Source organism: Phoenix dactylifera, unplaced genomic scaffold (genome assembly GCF_009389715.1).
Source record: "Phoenix dactylifera cultivar Barhee BC4 unplaced genomic scaffold, palm_55x_up_171113_PBpolish2nd_filt_p 000352F, whole genome shotgun sequence".
Taxonomy (NCBI): Eukaryota; Viridiplantae; Streptophyta; class Magnoliopsida; order Arecales; family Arecaceae; genus Phoenix; species Phoenix dactylifera.
Window position 1 is genome coordinate 495,517 of NW_024067810.1, and position 11,822 is coordinate 507,338.

The 11,822-nt window shown below is 43.6% G+C and overlaps 1 protein-coding gene across 1 annotated transcript; it reads right to left on the reverse strand.

Moving 5' to 3' along the window:
- Nucleotides 1-5,342: 5,342 nt before the first annotated feature.
- LOC120105738 (leucine-rich repeat receptor-like protein kinase TDR) lies at nt 5,343-8,765 on the reverse strand. Its single transcript, XM_039118460.1, has 2 exons — nt 6,034-8,765; nt 5,343-5,940 (listed from the first exon to the last, which is right to left on the reverse strand). The coding sequence occupies exons 1-2, from the start codon at nt 8,708-8,710 to the stop codon at nt 5,501-5,503; spliced, it is 3,117 nt and encodes a 1,038-aa protein (XP_038974388.1). The 5' UTR covers nt 8,711-8,765; the 3' UTR covers nt 5,343-5,500.
- Between the last annotated feature and the right edge of the window lie 3,057 nt (nt 8,766-11,822).

The following is an 11,822-nucleotide window of genomic DNA, read 5'->3' on the forward strand; positions in this document are numbered from 1 at the left end:
TGTCATTATCTAATCCCAACTCCCTTTGGTCGCAAATCCTTCAACCCAATTTATTGGATGCTTGTGTTTGCATGGCGAGTGACGACAGCCTGCCGCGTGTGGTTGCGGAGAGAGCGCGCGCGGGAAAGGCTTTTTTTTTTTTTTTTTTTTACTACCCATCGCCAGCGGTGCCTTTTATATTCGTGTGTATGGAAATTTAAAATATTACCGATGTCAGACCAAGAAAAATTGTGTTTGAAATATTTTAATCCTTCTACTATTTTCTCGTTCTCACTTCTCACCCTGTAGTAGGTTTTTCAAACCCTTCAGGGGTAATACCAGGCCGGATTCAAATATTGAGTAGAATTTTGCCCCACTCTGAAGATTTTTTTGAAATAAAATCTTGATCTTGCAAGCAAAATAGCAATTCGAACCGGGCATGTAACATGGCTGCAGATTCCATAGAATATGACTCAAAAAAATATGCAAGTTCTTGAAACTTGGGTCATACCCTATAAAATATGCAGTCGTGCCGCATGATGAGTTTGGGGCATAACAAAATATCTAACTGATCTTAGATTATAGGATGGTTGCAACCCTCTAGTTCTCAAATATAAAAAAAAAGATTGTTGGTGATTATTATGATCTTTATAATTATTTTAATTGGGAAAAACAAAGCCTAGCCGAGCTCCATATTTCATTCTATCTCCATGCTATCTCATCCATGTTCCCTTCTCATCCACACTCTCCAATCTTGCTCGTCTTTTCTCTTTCTTATTTTTTGTTAAGAACCATGGAAAAATATTCTAGTCCCTCCAATTTAAGAAAACAATGGCAGAAATTTACAATTCTTCTTTTTAGGAAGATGATATTAAGTTTGGTGTGGTTAATGCAATTTATTTTGTTTTTTTCTTCTTCTCATATATAAATAAAATTTACCATACCAAAAAAGATAAATGTATAGCTTATAATTATTTCCTTCGCATGCTATTTGCCAGTAGAGTTAATTATAATTATCTAATATTCTTGTTCCCTTCCATGTCAATGTCATCTCATAGTGCTCGCCTCTCCTTTCTCCGAACTTGGTATTTATTTTGCCCCCTTTAGGGTCAAGCTCTACATTGAAACTGTTTTCAATATATCTCTCCCCAAAGAAACTTCCAAAAATCCATCTAGCAAAATATCTTTTTGCTCAATATTGAAGATCGGAGAAAAGGGGCCAAATTCCTTAAAATAATAAGGCTCCGACGAATCAACCACATAACAAGGAGCGTACTAAAATTGGCATCGATGATGGCATGCATCACCAAGTTCTTGTGTTGCTCACCGAGTATGGAGGATACAAGGATGGCGATTCAAACTTTGACTTTATTGATGCTCAAATAAAATTTGTGAGGATGTCATCTCATACTTTTATGTTCAAGTCCTGATGTTCCTAGCTAGGCTAAGAGTTCAAATCCATTTAGATCTAATCACAAATACCACTATCAGCTTATGGTCAGCCTTAATGGATCCATACCGCAGTGTTCCCTAGTTCACATAGGTTATGGGGCAGAAGTTATTATTTGGGTTTCTTGATCCTGTACAAGTATCTAGGATCTACTCAGCGAATAATCGATGCGAGACTAAACATACGTCCGCACGGGTCCTCACAATATTAAATACGGATCATCCTAAAAAACAATCCTATTTTTTCTTACAAGATTTGAACTTTGAATGAGTTATTTCTATAAAATTTCTAATATTATGCATAACTATTTTATATATAATAATAAATTAAACAGATGCGGTATCAACCATCCATTTATATTCTCACCTAAGCCCAGCACCACCGGACATATAAGATATCACAAAAATTTTGGCAGGAACGCGTACCCCAGTTGTGAATGGAGTTGTCAATGGCTTTATAGGAGGAATAAATACCTTTGGAGGTGATGAAACGAAAGAAGAGGAACCGGACATGAATCTATCTCTACTCAACATCCAGGCTTTTGCTCCGGATCTGAAAGCGTATTAGAAGATTTCGACATCCAGAATTCTTTGAAAGCTTTTGCTATGCTTTGAATGTTGGTAATTATTTTTTAACTAGAATTTTTTAGTTTCTTTTTAACTGGATTTTAATTAGCTTTGGCTGATGCTTGATTTGCTGTATCCTTTTCTTTGTAAGACAACTGAATTGACGTTCTGTGTTATTATATTATTATGTGATTGCTATGATGTTAATTTGTTTTTGAGATTTTAAAATTCTCTAGTCTGCTTTTTTTTCTCCCCCTTTTTCCTCTTATGCTCATTTTAATATTTATGCATAATTGGTGGTATTTTTGAAGCACACTTAATTAATTCAAACATGATTAATTTCCATGGTTTTGCTTAAGTCAAGAGCAATATCGAGAAAAGAAGGAGTACATTAATTTCCTGCCTTTGATCCAATATGCACCAATGATTTGCATCGTTATATTGGAACTTTAAATTCTTACTGAATCTCCGAAAAGAAAAAAAATAAGGGGTCATTTTATTTTGTACAAACAATGCTAACAGAGAAGAAAAGGGTGAAGGCTAGTGTGCTATGATTGTTGTGTATCATTATTCTTGAAATTTGATGCATTAGAACATGTTTATGGTAATAATGAATGTCTTCATGGAAGTCAAAGAGACCTGCAACCTTGTATTTTTTTTTTCAGTAATTGCAAAGCAGTCCAGTGGCCACTTGCCTGCTAGTTTCTAACATAGTTGATATACTGCTCCACTGTAAAAAAAGGTTTTGCTAAAATGAATTCCCAATTCTCATCCCTTAAAGATATCCCAAGCTTTAAGAAGCAATACAAGGCAACTGAAAGGGCGGAGGTCGGTTGGGTGTTGATGGCTGGTCAAATGAACATGAAAGAAGTTATGAGACAGGAAAAAAGGAGATTGATCAAAGAAATCTAACAACTTAGAGAGACCACTCTTTGGATTTGCATTGACTGGGTGGGAGACATGCAATATATGCAAAGGTAAAGCCCTTTCTTCTCTGATGATGGTTGTTTGGACTTGGGTGAATCATGTCCAGGTGTTTGTTATAATGGTAGAAATACCACGCTGAGAAAGATAGAAAATAGAATGGAGATGGTTAAGAAAGTGAGCTCTATTAATTTCCCTAGGATTATGCTTTAGCATTGATGATTTGTTGTATAATGTTGGTGATAAGATTATGTCAAGAAGTTTGTTGTTGAAGATTTTGCAGAAATATTTTTTTTGAATACAATAGTCTATGAAAAAACCCATAGAAATTAATTCGTACTCATGGGTCGAACAGTATTAAGGAGAGAAATTAGCTTGAGCATTATTTAGGTTCTACGTATTGGAAGAGGATGCTTTTAAGTTTTAATTGCTACCTATTATTTTTCTTAATGAAGGAAAAATAATTTGAAGAATACCCATAACCAAATTCTCAGTCCTCAAGTGATGAAAAGAGCTGTACTAGTAGATATATGCCAAGTAATTATGTTATTTCTCAAATTTTTCATTTTTATTTTCTGGGATTCCTGAATCAACAAGAGAAATGGGTCAAGGCTAAGTCCAGAACTTGCACTCTGATAATGCATTCCCATGGCGAAAGATCTGTAATATTTAGTTTGATGGAAGGACATGGAGATGCAGAAAGTCCTCATTAAATTTTGACGTTGAATCATAAGAAAAACAGAGACAAAAATCAGTCCTCCCTTGGAATTGATTTCATGGATTGCAGCAATGAGTTGTAATATCATGACCTTATAGAAGTTTTGGATCATCTTGAAGAGGAAAAAGTGAGGAGGAAAATATAGGAATAAATTACGTTGCCGAATCCACCATGCTTTAGTTAACTATATATATATAAAGCAATTTAAACTCACATAAAATCTGAATTTAAAGGTTCCAAAATTCTCCTAACTTAATAGTGTTGAAACAAAATGCCTAAAATCCATATTTGAGATATAATGTCCATTTGAAGCATTTATAGCTTATAGTTCCTATTTTTCATTCACAAACACTGGGTATATATATTTTCCTTGAGATGCAGCTCTCAATGTTACAATGACTTGCATGTTTTTCCAAAAGAGCCAAGTAGTTACTGAATTGACTAATGCATGAGGATTGCTTTTCTCTGCACTTGAAATGGTACTCATAATTGAGGGTGAAATTTGGCACCATATATTAAAACATTTAGATATTTGATCATATAAGCCCTTACACCAAAAAAAAAGAAAAAGATACTATCTTATTTGGTTCTAATCATGGTACGTACCGTACCGATGCTCTGGTATGCCAAAAAAATCCCGTATCATAATATACCAATATTGTGCTAGTGTACTGAGGTGGCGAGCCTTGGTTCTAACAAATCAAACTCAAGCTAAACCAAAATATAATGGGTAATGATCCTATAGATTTTACCAGGTGTTACATTACAAGCAACCACCAGTTGGTCAATATGGATCCATGAATACCTCTTGAAGTAGAGTAAGATATAACTAGATGAAAATCTTTTGTTTGTGTTGGCTTCGCAGGTATAACATTAATTTGCAAGCTATGTTACTGGTATATCTTGTAAGAATGGTTTAAGGTCATTTTATATCCCTATGATCATGCTCTGTGTGTACTAGAAGGCTGGAAAGATTTAATTTTTTATCCTACTCCAGTCAGAGACAAACATGAAAGGCATCGTAAAATACTTTCAAATTATATTTATAGGAAGGAGTGCAATCTAGTTAATATTTATATAATGGACATGCTGTTTTCAAGGCTAAACTATTAACCCTTAATTACGAATTAATCTTATTGTAATCATGCAATCATGTATGTGCGATTTTGCATGCACTTGAAAGTAATTACCATTGTCCAACAAGATCAAGGACAATGAGGGGCTTGAATTTGTGCATATCAATATCAAATAGAAGTTACTTACTCTTCTTTCTTTTTTTAATAAAAGTGAAAGTATATTTGCAGAGGTTAATGAATACAACCTCTTGCACCAGCCAATGTTTGGGTAGCCAGCCTCAAAGTTATTTAGACATAATGTTCCAATCTGGTTTCAAAATCCTTGATGCTTTATGTTACCTATGTTGGGGCTTTGATGCTTTTGATCACCACTAATATATTTTCTTTCTTGCTTGAAAAGTTGACGATTAGTTAATTAAAACCATCATATCATTGGCAACCTAAAAGAAAGACTTTGACCTTCTTGTTTTTTCTAATCCGGCATTTGACTTTTCTTATACTCTCGTACGTGAGTGCTAATCTGTCCTTTTTTTGCTCGCTTAGTAATTGCAGGCAACCCCACAATTGGATCCGTCGCCATCCTCAACATGGCGAGTTCTAACGATGCTTGATGATCTTTTGTCAGATTATATTAATATCCAGAGTTTAAATTATAATATTTTCGAAGTAACGTAAGAAAAAGGATTAATTAAAAGCAAAAGAAACAAGCAAAAAACTGGAAGTAAGGAACAAAAATAGCAGGAAAATGTCACTCTTCCTTGACAAATCGACTCGACAAACCCACTCACTAAAATTTACGTGAAGCATCAGCCACAGGCTTCTGCACCAATGCAGCCGGGGAACCGCCGCCTCCGCCGCCGCCCCCCTGTTGCTTGCCAACCACCGCCGCCGCCTTTCGGTTAGGCGTCGCCTCTCGTAGCATGGACAGCACATCCCTCATCGTGGGCCGGTCCGCCGGTTTCTTGCTAGTACAAAGCAGCGCCAGCCGGAGCACCAGCATCATCTCCTCCCTCACCTCCTTGCACCCGGCCACCGCCGCCGGGTCCAGCACCTCCCACGCCCCTCCTCCTTCCCCTCTCACCACCCTTGCCCTCACCCACTCCACAATGCTGTTTCCCTCGCCGTACTCCGCCTCCACTGATCTCCTCCCCGTCACCATCTCCATCAGCACCACTCCGTAGCTATATACATCACTCCTCGCATCCACCTGCAGCGTGTATGCATACTCTGCACCACCATTAGCAAATTATTCAGTTCGCCAAGCTTTACAACAACTACACGGTTAGCTCGATATCATTGCTTTCTAGTTTCATGGCTTACCGGGGGCGATGTATCCGTAGGAGCCGGCGATGACGGACATGGTCTGGTTGGCAGTCTGGATGAGCTTGGCCACGCCGAAGTCCGCCACCCGCGCCTCCATCTCGGCGTCCAGCAATATGTTGCTGGGCTTGAGGTCACGGTGCACGATCACCGGCTCACAGTCGTGGTGGAGATAGCAGATCCCCTGTGCGATCCCCACCGCGATCCGGTATCTCGTCTCCCAATCCGCCGCCATCCCGCCGCCCTTTCCGGCGGCGGCGCCACCCCGCCGGTGAAGGAGGTCCTCCAGGCTCCCGTTCGGCATGTACTCGTAGAGCAGTAGAGTTGTCTCCCGGTTGGTACAGTAGCCGAGTAGCCGGACGATGTTCCGGTGCCGGACGGAGCCCAGCACCTCCACCTCCGCCGCCGCCACACCGCCCTTCTTTCTTATCGTCCTCCCTGCTTCTTTTTGTGGTCCCCACAGTTTCTTAACCGCTATGACCTCGCCACCTGGCATCTCGGCGCGGTACACCGTCCCCATAGACCCCACTCCGATGATCCGATCGCTCCCGGCCACGCAGTCGGCCACGTCCTCCGCCGTGAAGTTAAGCCGCTGGAATGCCGTTAACCGCCACGGCCCCGGCACCCGCGGGCCCAACCCCTCCTCCTTCCGCGCACGGGACCACCGCGTCCCGAGGATCAGCACCACCAGCCCCGCCCCCACCGCGCCGGCGGCGATCCACACGATCGCTGTCCCCGCCGAACCTCGCGCCGGCGGGGCATCCTCCCGCTCCCCGGCCGCGGTGGAGACGCCGCCTCCCGCCGCGCACGGTCGCCCTACCGGCCCGCCGCAGAGGCCGGCGTTCCCGGCGTAGGCGGAGGGGTGGAGGTTACGAAGCACGGCGCCGGAAGAGGGGACCTCACCCGCGAGGTGGTTGAACGACACGTTGAAGCTCTCCAAAGTGCTGCAGTTGTCGAACGCTGGAGGGATCGGGCCGGTTAACCCGTTCCACGAGAGATCCACGTCGGTGATTGACGGAAGCGCGGCGAGCTCCGCCGGAATCGTCCCGGTGAGCCGATTCCGGCCGAGCTTAAGGCTCACAAGCTTCGAGCACCGGCCGACGTCGGTGGGGATTTCTCCGCGCAAATCGTTGGCCTCCATCTCCATCTTGTAGAGATTTCTACACCCGTCCTCGAAATTGGGAATCTCGCCGTACAAATCACAGTAGCTCGCCGACAAGATCTGGAGCCTCGGCGCGCTCCAGATCGCCTCCGGCAGCGACCGCCGGAGGGGGTTGCCGGAAACATTCAAGAATTCGAGCCTCGGGGCGGTGCCCAGATCCGGTGGAATCCCTCCCGACAAATTATTGCTACTAAGGTCCATGTAGGTGAGGTTCGGCAGCGAGCCGAACCCGGTAGGGATCGGACCGGATAGCCGATTCCCCTCGATCCGGATCCGCCAGAGAGAGGAGCAATTAGCCAAAGCGGGCGGGATCTCGGAGTCGAACCGGTTCGCGAAGAGGATGAGCCGAACGAGACGGTTCCCGGAGCAGAGTCCGGACGGGATAGGGCCGGAGAAGGAGTTGGAGGACACGTCCAGCCTCTCCAGCCGCCCGCCGGATCCAAGCTTCTGGGGGAGCGCGCCGGTGAGGGAGTTGTTCCAGAGAAGGAGCGCCTCGAGATTCGGGAGCTCGCCAATACCCGGCGGGATCTGGCCGTCGAGCGCGTTGTTCATGAGGCTGAGGAGGGTGAGATTGGCCAACGAGGAAAGCCCGGGCGGAACGCCCCCGGAGAGGCGGTTATCCGAGAGGTCGAGCACCTTCAGAGCTCCCATGCCGGAAAAGCTCCCTGGAATCCGGCCGGAAAACCGATTCTTGAAGAGGAACAGCGATTCCAGCCGTGTGAGGTTACCGAGCTCCGGCGGGATATCGCCGGAGAGATTCGCCGACGAGATGTCCAGGTATTGGAGCTCCGGAAACCCCCCGAGCTCCGGCGGAAGGCCGCCTTCATACGAATTGTAACCGATCTCCAGATGCTCGAGCTGGGAGAGCGAGCCTAGCTGGAGCGGCAACCACCCGGTGAGCAGATTTCCGGCGAGGTGGAGAAATCTTAGCCGCGGTAAGCTGCCGAGCCCGGTGGGAATGCCGCCCTCGAAGAAGCTCCCCCCGAGGTTGAGGTGCTCCAAGAGCCGGAGCTTGGAGAGGCCGTGAGGAACCCGGCCGGTGAAGCTATTGCTGTAGGCGTCGAGGTACGTGAGCCGGCGGAGGCCGGCGACGGCAGCGGGGAAGGAGGAGTTGAAGTCATTGTGGCTGAGGTCGAGAGTTTGGAGGCGGCGGAGATCGAAGATGGCAGGCGGGAGGGGGCCGCGGAAGGCGTTGCCGCTGAGGTTCAGGTGGACGAGGGAAGGGTAGAGGAGGCGGACCTCAGGGGAGATGGTGCCGGAGAGGTTCCGGCAAGAGAGGTCGAGAGCGGTGACCTCTCCGGCGGCGGAGCACGTGACGCCGCTCCAGGAGCACCAGGGAGGCGGGCCGGCGGCCGTGTCCGAGTGGTAGGACCAGTCTTGGAGCGAGGACAGTGGGTCGACGAGAGAGGACTTAAGAGAGAGAAGGGCGAGGAGTGGAATGGGGGCGCCAGCAGCGGCGACGGCGAGGAGGAGGAGGAGGACGAGGAGGAGGAAGGGGAAGGTGGCGGAGGTCATGGTGGTGGCGGTGGAGGGGAGGAGGGGGGAAGGGGCGGGGAATATAAGCGTGGGAGGAGGGCAGCAGCGCTTTTGGGGAGTGCCGGGAGGAGGGGGTGCCTCATGATTGGGTTCACCGCGGTGGAGATGATTTCGGGTCTCCCAATTCTCCCTCCCCTGCCTCTTTTTTTTAGTCCTCTCTTGTCTCTCTCTCTTTTTTATTGCGTTTTAGTTCATGGTAGTCGGATAACGGGTTCAAGCTGAATGGCCCACCATATGTTTAGGTGCATATATTAATATAGATGCATGAAGGTGATTAATTGGTATAAAAATCGCGTAAGCGTGACAAGGGGGGACACGGGATCCGAGAAAGGTGGTAGGTTTTGTTTCATTAGAGTTGTGGATGGTGGGAATTTTGACGTACGAGCACTTTTATGATTGATGGGTCTGCAACATTCTCCCCGCCTTGGAATGTTTTGGGGGACTGGGTTCCGGTGCTGCTGCGGCAACGTGGACCCCGGTCTGGCCCTTAGATCTCCAACCGGACGGGTAGGATGAATCCCCAGGGGGTGCAGCAGAGACACGTCTCAGTTTCCTTACGTGGCAGTTACCTGCAAGGGTTAAAATCTCACCTCCGTGATCTATGAAGAGACCTTGGAATGGGCATCGGTGGCAATTTGTGGAAATGGACGAAAAAGGTCAAGAACCGGACTCATCTTTGTATTAGACCTTCACCACGATGGGATGGTCTATTATGCAGCGGATCGCTGTAAGAGCTTTTTCTGGAGAAACCAAACAGATGTTCTCTGCCTATTTAGCTCACTTCTTTTTTTTCTAATTTTATTAGTTATATTCATATTTGTATGATGTAAGAGCCAGTGTATCAAAAAAAAAAAAAAAAAGATTGAGATATAATATGATCTATTAAGATGTGTTGTATTATATCACTAAATTAGATTTGGAGGGTTCCTCCTTATTGCAACATGAAAAGAAACTAAGAAGTGGACATAATGAAAAGATTCAAGACAACCACCAAGATTTTGATGCCCATCAATGCCTTTGAATAAATTTTTTGAGATAATTTCCATTATTAGATTTCAAGCTAGCAATCAAACTAAAACTAAAACACTTTTTTCACCCTAGTTCCTCTAAGGAATATCCTTTAAGATGAAGGGAGAAGCTAAGCTTAGATTGCATTTCATTTCATTTCATGGTTCCATTTTAACACCCATTTTAGTACCTTTTTAATAATTTCTTGATATATAATATCCCCCCGCTCATGAGTTGAGGCCTTCATATTGAGTATCTTTACTAATAACCGCACAGTTATGAAGAAAAAAAAAAAAACATAGATAATCTCTAAGACAATGTCTATTTGTGGTCATTTTATGAGCACTTATTTATTGATCTTTCTTACTGAAGGTACGAAATCGTTATTTTGTTTTAAATTACATGTATTACAAATTCTGTACATACATCCCATGCCATCTTAGCACCATTCAAAAAAATTATGGTAACCGCACCTCCAAACTTCAACATCTATCCATGGAAAATCAATAAACTTCCTGACTCTAAAGAATGAATTCATTTTATGATGCAGTGATTAATTTTATCACCTATTCTCCAAGCTACTAAGCACTTCATCTTTATGAATGGTCTAGAAGGTGTAACATCTTTAATGCACAAAGAATGGAAAGGTATCATGCTTATAGAAATCACACTTGGAAATGATGGACAATTAGCTAGAGCAGGAGGTACCGTAGCGAAGCTGATTACAAAAGAGGGTAAATCGGCTATATTAAGATTATCATCTTGGGAGATCCACTTGATATCTAAAAACTACTTAGCAATAGTCAAACAAGTGAGTAATACTGGGGTGAACCAAAAAAATTTGGATAGAACTGGATTTAAGTGCCAGCTATTTCCAGTGCTAGCCTTCTAGATCTTTCAAACCAAACTTCTTTGCAGTAAAATGGCCTTTTGCCAATAAGTATATTTTTAAGTTAACACACACATCCACGGATGTAAGGAAAAGTATCCAACACGATCTATTTAAAGTATCTCCTGAAACATGCAAGGACACTAATTGGCCAGGGATTATTTTTTTTTTTCTCTCAGATTGAAGCCTAACTGACTAAATCAGCTTGTCTTTTCTTTCCTTGCTTTTCTTTTTTACTCTTTATCCTCCACTTAAAACCCCAAAAACAAAACATCTTTTATGCTTTACAGCTTAAAAGCAGTGCTTCTTAAATCGTTGCGGGCCAAATGGGGAACCGAGTGCAGGTGAGAGTTTTTGGCTGGCCCACGAGATTTCTGATGGTTTCTCCGAATCCGCCGACGATTGGTGATTCATCACAGAGTCAGCTCGATCACACGGCTCTCCAAACCTCCCGTAGTCCGCGGTCCACCCACTGGTCCCTGGCGGAACACAACACGATAAAATTATTAGAACAAAATGATTCCATTTGTAAGCTTGTCTTGAGGATTTGTAACTTTCTAATGTTTTAGGGTCATTTTTGTCATGTGAGTACTTTTCCTGTACGGCCTTTTAATGAACAATTCGGTTATTCCGTTCTATGCTCTTCTGTTCGTGATCTCCGTGGTCCAAATGGAGGATCCTGGGACGGGCACATTACCCATTATGCCCTCTTAGCTTTTCACTTTATTTCTGACGCAAAAGCTAATACAGCTTGATAAAGGTATGGATAAAGAAAATGCTATCTAAAAAGGTTGTAACTTATGTACTCTTGAGAGCAAAATGGAAATAGGTATTTAGATCTCAAATCTCTGTGATGCCATGTATTGTGTAATCCATGGTTTTGATTGCTAAGAGAGAGGTATGATAATTAGAGTAAGTCCCAATTTATGTAATCCTAATGGCCCTCACTATATAAAATAAACTATTATCTTTAAACTATATTAAAGTAGATTGCTTCTCGAAATTCTTAATTTTGAAAATGACTCTAATCAGATTACTCTATTAAAAAGATGAAATATTTTTATAATGTCATAAATAGATTTCTTTCTTGAAAGCCTAAATATGCTAGACTTCTAGTGAGGAAGGGATTTCAAAGGCTTCTTAAAAAATAAGATACTTCTGGAGATGAAGATATAAATATAATGACTAGAGAAA

Excerpts from the sequence above, each read along its gene's own strand:
- LOC120105738 (XM_039118460.1), bottom strand. The coding sequence starts at position 8,710 with ATGACCTCCGCCACCTTCCCCTTCCTCCTCCTCGTCCTCCTCCTCCTC. Across the intron at positions 5,941-6,033 it reads CTACGGATACATCGCCCCCG|AGTATGCATACACGCTGCAG; the intron begins GTAAGCCATGAA and ends ATGGTGGTGCAG.